General features: G+C 47.4%; 1 protein-coding gene across 1 annotated transcript in view; it reads right to left on the bottom strand.

The window, feature by feature from the left end:
* Positions 1-5,966, bottom strand: part of C17H16orf72 (chromosome 17 C16orf72 homolog) — a 30,130-nt gene extending 24,164 nt beyond the window's left edge. The window contains exons 1-2 of the mRNA XM_023225813.1: positions 5,029-5,966; positions 4,333-4,413 (exon numbers count right to left, since the gene is read on the bottom strand). Coding sequence (XP_023081581.1) covers positions 4,333-4,413; positions 5,029-5,254 — 307 coding nt within the window. The 5' untranslated portion in view covers positions 5,255-5,966. The remainder of the gene's footprint in view (positions 1-4,332; positions 4,414-5,028) is intronic.
* Between the last annotated feature and the right edge of the window lie 11,142 nt (positions 5,967-17,108).

Here is a 17,108-nt window from a genome sequence, read left to right as displayed (position 1 = left end):
TTTTTTATGAGACGGAGTCTCGCTCTGTCACCCAGGCTGGAGTGCAGTGGCCGGATCTCAGCTCACTGCAAGCTCCGCCTCCCGGGGTTACACCATTCTCCTGCCTCAGCCTCCCAAGTAGCTGGGACTACAGGTGCCCGCCACCTCGCCCGGCTAGTTTTTTTTTTGTATTTTTTAGTAGAGACGGGGTTTCACCGTCTTAGCCAGGATGGTCTCGATCTCCTGACCTTGTGATCCGCCCGTCTCGGCCTCCCAAAGTGCTGGGATTACAGGCTTGAGCCACCACGCCCGGCCAAAAAATTTTTAAGACACGGGATCTCACTATATTCCCCCAAGCAATCCTCCTGCCTCAGCCTCCCAAAGTGCTGGGATTACAGGTATGAAAAGTATAATTCTCAGGGTTTCTCACTATAATCCACACTAAGGTATTTTGAATAAAGTCTCAAACTCAGTAATAATTTTTTGCAGCCAAGTGAGTCACAAACCAGCTCCACCAGTCTCCAGGTAGAATATGATTTCTGGCCATTTGTTTCTAAGTCACCTGCCACTTGGCCCACACATTTACAGTTATGCTCAGTTCTCCTTTAGTTAACGAGTCCAAAATGGCCACAATGAAGTGAGACATATAAAGAGGACTTGGCATCAAGATGTATCAAAAATCAGGACTTACAGGCATCAGACTATTTTTCCTGTCAATTCTACTTACATTTACTCCATTTAGGGAAAAAAGATGAAGAAGGAAGTACACACCAGAGTTTATTCCAACACAAGGAAAAAAGAAAAGAAACAATTATTACTTCCCTTCATTTTAAGCCCTGCCCACATTGAGAAAAATCCAAAAAATACTTAAAACTTGACCAACACAATGAATGCCAGAGCACTCACTATGCCAGGCACAAAGCTAAGAGCCTGTACTAGAATCTGTGGTAGTTATCCCTATTTAAGTTAAGTCAAGGAGCACAATGGTGAAGTAACACCTGGCTTCATTGTCCCCAGGACCATAAAGGTAAGAAGTAACAGAGCCAAGATCTGAACTCAGGCAATGTGGCAGTAGACTCCAGCTCACAATGACACTAGCCCTCTGCAAGCACTGCTAGGCTGCAGATGCTCAGGGAAATGCTGTTCAAGATAACCAGAAACATCTTTTAGCAATATCCAGGACTGCATGCAACTAATGCTACAAATGCAGTTTCAAAATGTGGAGGCAAAGAAAACAAGCATCAAAGAAGAAAAACATGAAAAGCTGAGAAAGAACAATTAGAGAATTGGCTCTATGGGGCACAATCAAACACGGGCTCACACAGGTTGCTGGAAAGTGGGATCTCCAATGTAAGGAGCAAATACAGGCACGCTTGGCCAAGTATTTCCCAGGTAAACATCAACCCTAGCTAGATTAAAATGATTTTTTACTCCTCTTCTTTAGTTCCAGGTATCATAAAATATACTGATCGAAGACTACTACTGAATATTGAAGAAACACCATCCTCTTTGCATTTATCAAATCAAAAACCAGCAATCAGGATTTTGGCTTCCTTTATCAAAAAGGGGAAGAAAAGTCTGACCCTGCTATCTACAGCAGAAGAAACCACGCACTCCATTTTATTGAATTCTGTCCTTGCTGAAGGGACAAGTTCAACTCACATTTACATTATCTTCCAAATCCTTCTAGCCACATTCCAACAAAACCAATTAACTGAATTTTCAACTTCTCAAAAGCCCACTGACAACTAAAAGGGGATGACCTTCTTAATGAAGGTCAGGATTGAGATAAAAACCTAATGAACTTCTTGGTAGTTATCAAGAAGCTGGTAGGAGTGCCAAATTGTCCCCAAGCTGCAAATAACCCATTTTTACCTTGTCAGATTAAGCGCTTAATTATACAAAATACAGGAATGCTGCCTGCTGCCCACTTACAAGTATCCACCAAATTTTTCCCCCCTTAAATTATATTTAAACATTTAATCAGAACTATAACCAATATGATTTAAATTTAGTACTACTTACTGCTGTATGCACTTGTGACACTACCTTGCTAATTTTATTGGTTCTATTTAAGGCAACCAATTATTCCTACAGCTGTATGCCTGTTCTCCAAAGACCACACCCTGAAAAGAAGAAAAAGTGAGACTATCCAGAGTATTACCCACACACTCCTTGAATCAAATAAGAAAACGTTATTATACTATTAAATTCCACAAGACACAACTTACCATTTCTATTAGGCAAAGGATGTGTTTTCATTGTACAGAAACAAGATACAAAATAAAACTAGTTCAGACTGACAATCTAGCATTTACAATAATCCAAGAATCATATATGATGTTTTCTAAAAACAAAATTAATGTTCCTCATTAAGTTTTCTGAGCAGGAAGACTAGCAAATTGTAAACATTTTAAAATGAAGCAATCAAATTAAGGATTATTTCAGAGTTCAAATGCTGAATCCATCTTCTTACACGACAAGTTAGCACTAAAGAAAACTGCTAGCTTAGTCCTAAAAGGACACATTCTACAAGCACTCAACAGCACTAAAGCCAGAGGATACTCACATGTCATATGGCCTAGGCTGAGAATCTGGCACATAAAAACACTAAAAATGCGTTGCCTTCCCCTTCAACAAAGCAATATCAACAAGAGCAAAAGAATAAATCATGGTACTGCCACACCACAGAGCAATACTCGCTAATTAAAAGGCACTGAACTATGCACACCTGCAATGCGAACTCGATGGGTGAATCTTATCACAGTAAGTGGAACAAGCCAGACACAATAGGCTATAAGGACTACACGGTTCTATTTAGGACATGATGGAGAAAAAAAAACAGCAATCAAATCAGTGACTGCCAGGGGCTGGAGGGGGGGTGATAGATATATTCTACTTGTTTAAAAAAAAAAAAAAAATCGAAGTATACATTCTAAAACGGTGATTTTACCGCATGTAAATTACACTCCAAGAAACCTTTTTTAAATTAAGGATTATTTCAAAATTCCCTTTTTGGACAAAACCAAGAGCCATTTCAAAATGTTCAAGACCGTCAAGCACTACAGATGTTGAAGCAATTTACTCAGTCACAATTTAAGAAACAGCTATATAAAATCAAAGCCAACCACTGGGGCACTATTTAACCATGTTCCCTTTTTTCAGTAAGACTGGACTAGAAGTATTACAGTTTCTCATTCCCTAAAGTTAGCGTTCCTTTTCACCACTTTGTTACCAGTTCTCAAATTACTGTCCCAAAAAACTGTAGTCTACTCAAGAAATCTCACAATAAGAAATATTTTTCCACAAGATGCAGCGGCCATTTGCACGTTCTTACGCAAAAATTAAAACTTGAGAGAGTCACGCAGCAGCTTCATAGCCCGTTTCAACCTATGCCGGTATTTTTGAAATGCACAAAATTCCATTACTGTTCTGAACAACTCTTAAAAGTTTGAAAGCATTTAATTACGTTTTTCTTAAGATTAAAAGTCATAATCCTTTTTCCATAAAAACCTTGCCAAAAAAAAAATCAACCCCAAATTTCTCAGTCTTCAAAATCAATAAGGCACAAAACCTAAACCCACCGTTACCAAGAAAGCACAATGGGCAAGAATGTTTACTTACATATCTTCATGTCATCACAAAGGGTGGATTAACTCCAGAAAGGAACCACCATAAAACACAAATCTATCAACTCAAAACCCTCAACAGAATTCCTGCCAGCAACTCATAATAATCAGACATAGGATCGTTTTGACAGAAAACACTTGATGAAATGCTAGAAAAGAGCAGCACGTTAACATGCACGCAAACGACTGGTTAGCAAGCTTTCAAGCACTTCAAAACTACATAGACTGCCATGCTCTCCAATGCCTAACTCAAGAACTTTTTCCATACAGTTCGTCCCACCTCCGACTGTAGTACAAAAAACATCAACTCTTTTCTTCCCTCAATGTCTTTTCCAGTGGCAAAGCTCAGCGTCTCCCAGCTCAAAGCCTCTCAACCTGAGCACTACTGACTTTAGGGACAGGATAATTAATTCTTCGCTGAGGGGCAGGGGGTGTTATCTTGGGCACTGCAGGACCTTCAGCAGCCTCTATCCACTGGGTGCCAACAACAGCCCCCTCTAGGAGAAGACAACCAAAAACGTCCCCAGGCGTTGCCATCTGTCCCGGGGGGTGTCAAAATTGTCTCCGGTGGATCTAGCTAGAGCACCGCCGGGATTCTCAAGTTGCAAGGTATTCAAGGTTAGCAGCTGGGCTGGGGAGCAGAAAACACACTTGGAACGCAGGAGAGACACCCTGACGCAGGCGGCCCTTCCGTGAATCGGCAATGCAGCAAGGTTATCTTTACCTTTGTAGAGGTTGGTGACGGCGGTGGCTGCGTTTTGGAAGGGGACCCAGAGAGAAAGTCCTGGCTGCTGACACACTCGGTCTGAAAAGCAAGCCAAAAAAAAAAAGAAAGAAAAAAGAAACAGAAAAAGAATGTTACTTGGGCGTCAATCACTCCGGAACGGCCATATTAGGTTTCGCCATTTTGTACAAGGGTTTCGGGATCCCAAACCCAGTGTGAGGACCGGGGGGCAGGGGGTCGCGGCGGGGAGAAGGGGACGCCGCCGCAGGGCTCACGGTCACAGATCAGGGACAAGTCGCGGCGCAGGGAGGCGCCCCCCTCGTAGTCCCCGCCCCGAGGCCGGCTCAGAGCACAATGGGGGCGCCCCGCCGTCTCCCTTCGCCATTTTGTGACGGGGGCTCCTCCCCTCCCCTCTCCGGGCCGAGGGGGACACCGGGCGGCCGGGCCCGGAGAGCGAGGACCCTCGGACGAGCGCAAAGCGGGGCTCCCCCACGCCGGCCCTGGCCTACCCCCCCAACCCCGGGCCTCCCTCCCACGGCGCCATCTTGCGGGGAGGGGGCGGCAGAGCCGCGGCGCCACCGGACGGGACCCCCGGGGCCGCCGCCGTAGCGGCCCCCTGAAGCGGCAGTCGAGCCGACAGGGCCCAGCCCGGGCGGGGGCGGCCAAGCGGCACCAAGATGGCGGCGGCGGCCTCACCTTTGTAGAGCTGGGCCACGGCGGTGGCCGAGTTCTGGAAGAGGTGCCACAGCTTCTGCTGCTTGTGTTCGGGCTGCGCGGCGGCCGCTGCCTCCTCCTGCAGCTCGGGGGGCAGCTGCTCGTCCTGCTCGGCCTCGGCCAGGCACTGCCGCTCCCACTTGGAGAACCAGTGCTCGGGCCCGTGCTCCTGGATCTCGGCCTCGCCCTCCTCCTTCCGCTCCTCCATCCTCCGCGGCCTCCCGCGGCCTCGCCGCCGCCGCCGCCGCGTCCTCCTCAGGCGGGGCCCCCGCGGGAGCGTCGTCGTCAAGCGGCCCGGCGGCAGGGCCCGGCGGCCGGCGGCGCCTTCTCCTCTTAGCGACCCAGGCCTCCTGCACCCCGACGGCCGACGAGCCCCGCCCCGCGGCCCCGTGCAACCAGGGACGACCCCCGCCCCAGGCCTCCCCACCCCGGGGCCCCGCCGACGTCGCCGCGGACCAGATGACCGCTGCCGCCCCTCGCCTCGCCCGCCGCAGCCTGTCTAACGCTCCCCCATGACGCTGCGGCCTCCCAACTGCCGCTGCCGCCGCTGACCGCCGAGCCCTCCGCGCAGCCCGGCCTGTACCGCTGAGCCTACCCCAAAGACTGAGCAACGTCGTCGTCGCCGCCGCGAAGGACGCCTCTGCGGCTGCTGGTCCCCGCCCTACCCCGCCCACATGCTGACTAGAGAAGCACCGCCCACTGGGCCCGAGCTCCCCTGCCCGGTTGGGGCGTGGCCGCTCCAAGGGCCCCTATTAGTCGGATCCGACCGGTTCCGCGTGCCGGCTTCTGAGCACAGCACCGTGATTGGTTCTTCAGCCTGTCTGCCTGACGTAACCAATTGGCTGGGGGAAGGGAGTGAATGTCAGGAAGGATGAAGAGGGAGGGGGGGAGGACCTGACAGTGGTTGCGTCCGAGCCAAGGGAGCGGGTGGGGGTGGGGAGGAAGAGCTTGAAAGGACGCGCCTGCGCACTTGCTCGCTGCCCCCGAGCTCCGGGGCGCCGAGTGGGGATCACGTGACCAGGCCCAGCGACCGCACCCTGCGGGAGCTTTTCCGGCGTTTACAGGCCCTGGGGGATGCAAAAGCGAGTGCAGCTACTGTGCCGCGGGCATTGAGAGGTGTAGTGGAGTGCTTACTCCAGCCCTTGGGGCTCCCAAAGGGAGGAGGGAGTAGGGAAAGTGAATAAAACGCCCGACTCGTGTCCAAGTTTGTAAAGCACTTTCCTATTCTTTTGAGTGTCCCCCCCCCACTTTATTTATTTTTTTTCTTTGAGAAGGAGTCTTGTTACGTTGTCAAGGTCTAGACTCCTGGCCTCAAGCAATCCTCCCGCCTCGGCCTCCCAAGGCGCTGGGATTACAGGCTTAAGCCACCGTGCCCGGCCCAGAGTCCCATTTCTTAGATGGGCAAATCGAGCAAAAGAGCCAAAGAAAAACTTAAGAGTTGCGAAGTCGGCTCAGCTGCCCCTGCGCCCTGGTGTCCCCGAGGAAGTCGCGCCTTCCTGGTGCACAAGAGGCAGCCGCCCGCGGAGCCGAGGTTAACCCGACTGCCCAGGCTGTCCGGTGCCCGCACGCGTCTGCGCCTTCGCGTGCGCGGCGGCCTCCGCACCTGTCCCGAAAAGCACACTCCCGGGCCACGTGCACGCCCCGCGTCACGCACCGGCCCCTGCCTCTCCCAGCCGAAACCCGCATGGCGGTGCAGAGCGCGGTGCCCGCCCCTGCTCCCCAGTAGCGCGCAATAGCTGGGCGCCCCTGCGGCTGCGCGCCCCCCTCCCCTACCGGGGCTTTCTCCCTGATCTGAGACCCGGGAGAAGGCAGCGACGCAGACAGGCGGTGACCGCATAGAGGCAAAACCCACCATCCCCACCTGCATGCCCACGGCAGGAGCCAGCCGGCCTGGAGCCGCGGAGGAGGCCGGCCAGGGGCAGTGTTGCCCGCAGCCTGCGATAGTGCGCTTGCACAGAGCAAGGCAGCTTTGCAAGAAAATCTGACCCCCTCATCGTGGCCTGCAAACCCCTGCAAGATCTGGCCCTGGCGCCTCTCACAGAATCCCCTACTTGGCTTGTACCTTGCGCACCCCTTCCCCCCCCCTCCACTCCCCCCCGTCCTCCCTCTCCCCCGCCCTCCCCTCCCCTTCGCTCCCCCGCCCCCGCCTGGACGCTCACACACACTGGCCTGGCTTATTTCCCTGGGACACTAGGGTCTTTCTTGCCCCAGTCTGCTCTCTCTGGAAGCTCTTCCTCTTCCTTTTTCCTCAGATAGCTCCTATTTGGGAAGCCTACTAGGACAAGTCTAAAGTAGCACCCTTCACACTCTCTCCTATTGCCTGGTTATATTGTTTCATAACATTGATCACTATCTAAAATGCTAAATTAGGCCGGGTGCAGTGGCTAAAAAAAATTTCCAATTTTAGGGAAGAATATAAAATGAAAAGCAAACAAAAATCATTCTACCTAGTTCATTCTACATCCTCCCAATCCTATTCCCAGGAAATAACTTGTGACCTTTGAAAACGGAGTTCTGTGTATGTCATGTGTGTATGTGTACGTCATGTGTGTATATGTGTGTGTACTTATATACAAGTATGTCCCCTTTTAAGGAAAAAAGATGATTTTATGTGCACTATCCTATAAACCTTTTTCCCTTAACGTAATTTGGATGTCTCCACATTGGGATCTAAAGACTTATTTATTCTTTCAAATTAATGCAAAGAATTTCATTGTATGGATTCACTATAAAGTATTTAACAGGGCCCCTATTGATGCAAATTTAGATTGTGACCAGTCTTTGGCTATTATGAACAATGCCATAATGAACATCTTGTACATATGTACTGCAGTGAACATCGTTGCGTGTATACATATATGTATGCAAATATATATCCTTAGAAATAGTATTTTAGAGTCAGAAGGTATATGAGTTAAATATTTTATGAGGCTAGACATGGTGGCTCACACCTATTTTCTCAACAATTTAGGAGGCCAAGACGGAAGAATTGCTTGAGCTCAAGAGTTCAAGACCAGCCTGGGCAACATAGTGAAACCCCGTCTCTACAAAAAAATACAAAACATAGCCAGGCATGGCGGCACACACCTGTAGTTACAGCTACTCAGGAGGCTGAGACGAGAGGATTGCTTGAGCAAAGAAGGCATAGGTTGCAGTGAGCCGAAATAGTACCACTGCACTCCAGCCTGAGTGACAGAGTGAGACCCCATCTCAGTCAATCAATCAATCAATAAAACTGCCTGCGGAGTGTAGGACCAATGGTTGTTGATATGTCAATTTCTGCATTTCTGCATTCCCGATAGCACATGAGAAGTCCAGGCCTGCACATGCAGGTATGACAAAGGCAAGAACTCTGCTGGACCATTTCGCTGCCTGCAGGCCCTGTTTCAAAAGCCACACACCACTTTGGACAGTCCAAAGGTTCCGAGTTTTTGCAGAATGAAGGCTGCTCTTCTTCTTGTTCATGTAATTCAGACACTGTTCCAGAAGTTTCTGACCTTTTCTTGTAAGAACATAATATTTCAGCCATAGATACAAGAAGGAATGATACTGAATTGCATCAATGGTGGATCTATACTAAATATTTGTCAGTTAGCAAAGACAATCTAAAGAAAAAGGAATAAGTATTGAAAAGCATCACCTATCTGCTTGATTTCCATGACCCTGAGCTTTATTTTAACCTCTAAGAGTTTATTTTTTGTTGTTGTTTCGAAACAAAATCTCACTCTGCTGCCCAGGCTGGAGTGCAGTGGCATGATCTCAGCTCACTGCAACCTCCACCTCCCGCGTACAGGCCATTCTCCTGCCTCAGCCTCCCGAGTAGCTGGGACCAGAGGTGTGTACCACCATGCCCAGATAATTTTTTGTATTTTTTGGTAGAGATAGTTTTACATTGTTGCCCAGGTTGGTCTCCAATTCCTGGGCTCAAGCAGTTCTCCCACCTTAGCCTCCCAGGTGGCTGGGACTACAGGCATATGCTACCATGCCTGGCTAAATGTTGAATTTTTGGAAAGACAGGGTTTTACAGTGTTGCCCAGGCTGGTTTCCAACTCCTGGACTCAAGCAATCCTCCTGCCTCAGCCTCCCAAAGTGCTGGAATTACAGGTGTGAACTACTGTGCCCAACCTACCTCAAAGTGTTTCTGAATTCTGAATTGACAGTCTTAGAGCCCTTAAGCTATTATTCAAATGCTTATTATCTTCTTATTCATGTGTACCTTATAATAATGCCACTTGGAATGGAGGAATGTCAAATGCCTACTCCTCAGTTTAAAGATCAAACCTCCTAAACTGGGCGTGGTGGCTCACGCCTGTAATCCCAACACTTTGGGAGGCCAAGGTGGGCAGATCACCTGAGGTCAGGAATTTGAGACATGGAGAAAACCCATCTCTACTACTAATAAAAAATTAGTGGGGTGTGGTGGTGCACACCTGTAATCCCAGCTACTCAGGAGGCTGAGGCAGGAGAATAGCTTGAACCCAGGAGGTGGAGGTTGCACTGAGCCAAGATCATGCCACTGCACTCCAGCCTGGGCAACAGAGCAAGAATCCTTCTCATTTGAAAAAAAAAAGGCCGGGCTCGGTGGCTTATGCCTTTAATCCCAGCACTTTGAGAGGCTGAGGCGGACAAATCGCCTGAGATCAGGCATTCAAGACCAGCCTGACCAACAAGGTGAAACTCCATATCTACTAAAAATATAAAAATTAGCCGGGTGTGGTGGTGCATGTCTGTAATCCCAGCTACTTGGGAGACCGAGGCAGGAAAATTGCTTCAACCCAGGAGGCAGAAGTTGCCGTGAGCCGAGATCACGCTGCCAAACTCCAGCCTGAGTGACAGAGTGAGACTTCGTCTCAAAAAAAAAAAAAAAAAAAAAAAAAAACCTCATGAAATTCTGAATCAAGTGATCTGTCTGCCCTTAATGATATTAGAATTATTCACATTTCAAACAGCAGATGTTTATATAATTGTAAGAATAGCCATGAAAATTTGTTGCATTCCTTTTATGTTTTCTTTTTTAGCACTTGTCAAATTATGAGAGTAATACACACTTACATTAAAAAAAATAAAAATAGGACAGGAGCGGTTGCTCAGGGTTGTAATTCTAGCACTTTGGGAGGCTGAGGCGGGAGGATCACTTGCATCCAGAAGTTTGAGACTAGCTTGGGAAATATAGGGAGACCCAGTCGCTCCACAAAAATAAAAAATTAGCTGAGCATGGTGGTGCTCACCTGTACTCCCAGCTACTTGAGACGCTGAGGCAGGAGAATCACTGGAGCCCAGGAATTCAAAACCAGCCTGGGTAACATAGCAAGACCCCATCTCACATAAATAAAATAAAGACTATGGCAAGGCACGGTGTCTCACACCTATAATCCCAGCACTTTGGGAGGCTGAGGTGGGCGGATCACAAGGTCAAGAGATTGAGACCATCCTGGCCAACATGGTGAAACCCTGTCTCTACTAAAAATACAAAAATTAGCTGGGTGTGGTGGCTCACTCATGTAGCCCCAGCTACTCGGGAGGCTGAGGCAGGAGAATCGCTTGAACCGGGAGGCGGAGGTTGCAATGAGCTAAGATCAAGCCACTGCATTCCAGCCTGGCGACAGAGCTAAACTCTGCCTCAAAATAAAATAAAATAAAAGACTATAACAATGAAGGAACCATGGGAATTTGAATGGCCTTACTTTGAAAGAGATTCTCTTCACATACATTTATTAATATATAATTCACATACCCTACAGTTCACACATTAAAGTATATGATTCAGTGGTTTTTAGTATATTCACAGAGTTATGCAATCAACCCCACTATCTAATTACAGAACACTTTCATCACCCTTAAAAGAACCCCCTCACCATTAGCAGTCACTCCCCATTACCCTCCCCTGAGCCCTTGACAAGCGCTAATTACTTTCTCTCTTTTGGAGTTGCCTATACTAGACATTTAATATGAGTTAGATTATAAAATATTTGACCTTTTATGTCTGGCTTCCTTCCACCTAACATAGTTTTTCCAAGGTTCTTCCTTGTCATGACATATATCAGTACTTTATTCTTTTATGGCAAAAGAGTATTACAAATATTTTGTATTTCCTTGCGTATATACATACACATACCACAATTTGTTTATCTAGTCATCAGTTGATGAACAGTTAGATTACTTCCAATTTTTGACTGTTATGAATAATGTGGTTATGCATATTCACATACAAGTTTTGCGTGGACATATGTTTCCATTTCTCCTGGCTCTACACCTAGAAGCAGAATTGCTGGGTTACAGCGTAACTCTATGTTGGCATCGAAAAACTGCCAACCTGTTATGCAATATAACTGCACTATTTTACATTTCCAGTAGCAGTGCACGGGGTTCCAATTTCTCCACATCCTTGCCAACACTTGTTATTGTGTCTTTTTTTTTTTTCTTTTTCTTTAGATGGAGTCTCGCTCTATCGCCCAGGCTGGAGTGCAGTGGCCAGATATCAGCTCACTGCAACCTCTGCCTCCCTGGTTCAAGCAATTTTCCTACCTCAGGCTCCCGAGTAGCTGGGATTACAGACACATGCCACCATGCCCGGCTAAGCTTTGTATTTTTTTAGTAGAGACAGAGTTTCACCATGTTGGCCAGGCTGGTCTCGAACTCCTGACCTCAGGTGATCCGCCTCCCTCTATCTCCCAAAGTGCTGGGATTAACGGCATCTTTTTTTTTTTTTTTTTTTTTGTAGATGAGGTCTTCCTCTATTGTGAAGGCTGGAGTGCGGTGGCTATTCACAGGAGCGATCCCACTACTGATCAGTATGGGAGTTTTGATCTGCTTTATTTCTGACCTGGGCACCCCCATCCTTAGGTACAGCCCATCCTCCTGCCTCAGACTCCTGAGTAGGTGGGACCACAGACACACGCCACCACAACCAACGCCTGTCCTTTTTATTATAGGTATCCTAGTGAGTGTGATGTAGTGTCTCACTGTGGTTTTAATTTGCAATTCCCTGTTACCTAATGATGTTGATCATTTCTTCATGTGCTGTGGCCATTTGTTTATCTTCTTTGAAGAAACGTCTATTCAGGCTGGTCATGGTGGCTCATGCCTGTAATTCCAGCAATTTGGGAGGCCGAGGTAAGAGGATCATTTGAGGTCAGGAGTTTGAGACCAGCCTGGCCAACATGTTGAAACCCCATCTCTACTAAAAATACAAAAAATAGCTGGGGGTGTGGCGTGTGCCTGTCATCCCAGCTACTCAGGAGTCTGAGGCAGGAGAATCGCTTGAACCCGGGAGGTGGAGGTTGCAGTGAACTGAGACTATGCCAGTACACTCCAGCCTGGGCGACAGTGCAAGACTCTGTCTCAAAGAAAAACAAAAGAAATGTCTATTCATGTATTTCACTCATTTTTAATTGGGTTGTCTTTTTATTATAGAGTTGTCAGAGTTTTTATGTACTCTACATGATAGTCTCTTATCAGATAAATGATTTGCAAATATGTTCTCCCATTCTGCGACTTGTCTTTTCACTGTATTGATGCTGTCCTTTGAAGCACAAAATGCTTTTAATTTTCATGCAGTACAATTTATCTGTTTTGTCTTACGCTGCTTATCATCACAGTTTTTTAAATTGAGGTAAAATGCACATAACATGAAATTAACTATTTCACATACATTTCAAAAAATGTATGAGCCGGGTGCAATGCCTCACACCTTAATTCCAGCACTTTGGGAGGCTGAGGAGGATGGACGACTTGAGGTCAGGAGTTCAAGACCAGCCTGACAAACATGGTGAAACCTCGTCTCTACTAAAAACACAAAAATGAGCCAAATGTGGTGGCACACACTTGTAGTCCCAGCTACTCAGGAGGCTAAGGCATGAGAATCACTTGAACCCAGCAAGCAGAGGTTGCAGTGAGGGGAGATCACACTGCTACTGCACTCCAGGCTCAGTGACAGAGCAGACTCTGTCTCAAAAAAAAAAAAAAGTTAATTTTTTTTTAAATGCAAGTAACATTTTTTTGAAAAGAATGCCTATGAAAGTATTATCGAAATACAATATTATTGCAATCTAAAGAGAGGAAAAATGATCACGATATCGTTTATTGAATGCTAACTAAGCACCTTGCACAGAACTAGGTCATCTATATCAGGGGTTTTCAACTGAGGGCATTTTTGCTCCCTCTGGGGGCATTTGGTAAAGAATGTCTGAAGGGCCAGGTATGGTGGCTTACGCCTGTAATCCCAGCAATTTGGGAGGCCGAGGCAGGCTGATCATCTGAGGTCGAGAGTTCGAGAGCAGACTGACCAACGTGGAGATACCCCATCTCTGCTAAAATACAAAATCAGCCAGGCACGGTGGCACATGCCTGTAATCCCAGTTACTCGGGAGGCTGAGGGAGAAGAATCGCTTGAACCCAGGAGGCAGAGATTGTGGTGAATTGAGATCACGCCATTGCACTCCAGCCTGGGCAACAAGAGCAAAACTCCGTCTCAAAAAAAAAAAAAAAAAAGTGTGTCTGGAGACATTTTGGTTGCCATAACTTGGGGGTTGGGGGTCGCTACCATATCTAGTGGGTAGAAGCCAGGGAGGCTGCTAAACATTCAACAATGTGCATAACAGCCCCCCACAACAGAGAATTATCTGGTCCAACGCGTCACCAGTGCTAAGGGTGAGAAACCATGATCTACACGCATTATCTCATTTTTCTTCACATCTGCGTAGTGGCACAGTTACTGTCAATTGTCATCGTTTGTAAGTGAGGAGACTGAGGCTTAAAGGGGGTAAAGAACTCATGCAAAACCCCACAGGTGGGGCAGGCACGGTGGCTCACGCCTGTAATCCCAACACTTTGGGAGGCCAGGACGGGCAGATAACCTGAGGTCAGGAGTTCGAGACCAGCCTGGCCAACATGGTGAAACCCTGTCTCTACTAAAAATACAAAAATTAGCCTGGCATGGTGGCACACACCTATAGTCCCAGCTACCTGGGAGGCTGAGGCAGGAGAATCACTTGAACCCAGGAGACGGAGGTTACAGTGAGCTGAAATCATGCCACTGTACTTCCACCTGGGCGACAGAGCTAAACTCTGTCTCAAGAAAAAAACAAAACTGGAGTCTCTGGGCCCCATTCGGAGCTCTGGAACAGGAGCATCTCCAGGTATGGGGCTCTGGGGTTGTAGTTTTGCCTACCAAGTACAGTACCCATGTGGTCAACATATGGGGTTGTTAAGTCTGGTTTCAGATGTGCTCGAATCAAGTGTGACTTTTTTTTCTCTAGCCTAGACCATCCTCTTGATTATTTTATTTTATTTGTTTTGTTTTGTTTTTTTTTGAGACAGAGTCTTGCTCTGTCACCCAGGCTGGAGCACGGTGGTGGTGATCTCGGCTCACTGAAACCTCTGCCTCCTGGGTTAAGCATTTAAGCATTCCTCTCGCCTCAGCCTCTCAAGTAGCTGGGATCACAAGCATGTGCCCCCATGCCTGGCTACACTGTTTTAATATTTTTAGTAGAGACAGGGTTTCACCATGTTGGTCAGGCTGGTCTCAAACTCCTGACCTCAAGTGATCTACCCACCTTGGCCTCCCAAACTGCTGGGATTACAGGCGGGAGCCACCGTGCCTGGCCCTTGATTAGTTTAATTACAAATGAGAAGCTTCAGGAAACCCAGAGACAGAATTCACTCAAGGAGTATCTCTCTCCATTTATTTCCTCTCAGATAACATTTAGTAATTGTCTGAGTCCATTTTGTATTGCTATAAAAGAATACCTGAGACTTGGTAATGTATAAAGAAAAGCAGTTATTTAGCTCATGGTCCTACAAGCTGAGAAGGTCAAGGGCATGGTCCTGACCTCTGGGGAGGGCTTCTCTGCTGTGTCACAACATGGCAAAGAAAGTCAAAAGGGAAGTGGACATATGTGAAGACAAGAAAACCTAAGAGGCTTCCAGGCTTCATAACAACCCACTCTCAGAGGAACTAATCCTTTCCCACAGAAATCAATTCGGTTCTCACTATTGCAGAAACAGCAGCAAGCCATTCATGAGGGATCTGACCCTGTAACTCAAACATCTCTTTTTTGGCTCCATCTCCCAGCACTGCCACATTGAGGATCAAATACCTTTTCATTTTTTTTCTTTTTTTTTTCTTTTTTTTTTGAGATGGAGCCTCACTCTGTCGCCCAGGCTGGAGTGCAGTGGCACCATCCTGGCTCACTGCAACCTCTGCCTCCCAGGTTCAAGCAATTTTCCCCGTCTCAGCCTCCTGAGTAACTGGGATTACAGGCACCCGCCAGCATGCCCAGCTAATATTTGTATTTTTAGTAGAGATGGGGTTTCTCCATCTTGGCCAGGTTGGTCTCGAACTCCTAACTTCAAGTGATCCACCTGCTTCAGCCTTCCAAAGTGCTGGGATTACAGCCTTGAGTCACCGTACCCGGCCAGGATCTACCTTTTGAAGGGAGAAATGGCATAGAATTGGGCAACCTGGCTGGACATGGTGGCTCACACCTGTAATCCCAGCACTTTGAGAGGCCAAGGCAGGTGGATTACCTGAGGTCAGGGATTCGAGACCAGCCTGGCCAACATGATGAAACCTTGTCTCTACTAAAAATACAAAACTAGCCAGGTGTGGTGGCCCATGCCTGTAATCCCAGCTACTCGGTTGACTTTGGCAGGAAAATTGCTTGAACCCGGGAGGCAGAGCCTGCAATGAGTCGGGAGATTTTTAGTAGAGATGGGGTTTCTCCATGTTGGTCAGGTTGGTCTTGAACTCCTGACCTCAGGTGATCTGCCCTCCTCGGCCTCCCAAAGTAGTGGGATTACAGGCATGAGCCACTGAGCCCAGCCTAGGGTCCCTTTTTACATATCTCCCCTGGGGCAGAAAAGGCAAGCTCATAATTGAATCTAGTCACAACTCACTTCATTTGTTCTTCTGATCGAACTTGTTTCTTTCTAAAGTCTTGTTTTATTTATTTGTATGACTTTTTTATGTTTTATTTATTTATTTATTTTTATTTATTTTTATCTTTTTTAAGACGGAGTCCCACTCTGTTGCTCATGTTGGAGTGCAGTGGCCTGATCTCGGTTCACTGCAACCTCCGCCTCCCGGGTTCAAGCAATTCTCCTGCCTCAGCCTCCTGAGTAGCTGGGATTACAGGCATGTGCCACCATGGCCGGCTAATTTGTTTGTACTTCTAATAGAGATGGGGTTTTGCCATGTTGGCTAGGCTGCTCTCAAACTCCTGACCTCAAATACTCTGCCCTGGGATTACAGGCATGAGTCACTGTGCCTGGCCTGACTTTTTTTATTTTTATTTTTTATTTTTATTTATTTATGTATTTATTTTTGAGACGGAGTCTGGCTCTGTCGCCCAGGCTGGAGTGCAGTGGCCGGGTCTCAGCTCACTGCAAGCTCCGCCTCCTGGGTTTATGCCATTCTCCTGCCTCAGCCTCCCGAGTAGCTGGGACTACACTACAGGCGCCCGCCACCTTGCCCGGCTAGTTTTTTGTATTTTTTAGTAGAGACGGGGTTTCACCGTGTTGGCCAGGATGGTCTTGATCTCCTGACCTCGTGATCCGCCTGCCTCGGCCTCCCAAAGTGCTGGGATTACAGGCTTGAGCCACCGCGCCCGGTGACTTTTTTTATTTTATAGAGATGGGGTTGCACTGTGTTGCCCAAGCCTGGTCTCCAACTCCTAGGTTCAAGCAATCCTCTGACCTTGGCCTCCCAAAGTGCTGGGATTACAGGTGTGAGCCACCATGCCGGACCCTAAATGCTTCTTTTGAATAAAAGCACAGATAGCAAACAAAGTTAAATTTTAAATTTTTTTTTTAACAGAAATCAAAATGCTTATATGTTCTCCTCCCCTTGTTATGAAATGCACCACCTTACCTTGGGCAAGTAAATTCTACCTGTCTTAAAAAAACAATAGGAAATACCCCTAGTCTCTTCTCTACGAGACAGGAAAACTTTTACCCAGAAGTGTTAAGTAGGCCAGGCATGGTGGCTCATGCCTATACGCCCACTGCTTTGGGAGGCCAACGTGGGAGGATCTCTTGAGCCCAAGAGTTAAAGACCAGCCTGG

Source organism: Piliocolobus tephrosceles, chromosome 17 (assembly GCF_002776525.5).
Source record: "Piliocolobus tephrosceles isolate RC106 chromosome 17, ASM277652v3, whole genome shotgun sequence".
NCBI classification, from domain to species: domain Eukaryota; kingdom Metazoa; phylum Chordata; class Mammalia; order Primates; family Cercopithecidae; genus Piliocolobus; species Piliocolobus tephrosceles.
The sequence above is the reverse complement of the archived record's forward strand: the minus strand, read 5'-3'. Positions and strand labels throughout refer to the sequence as shown.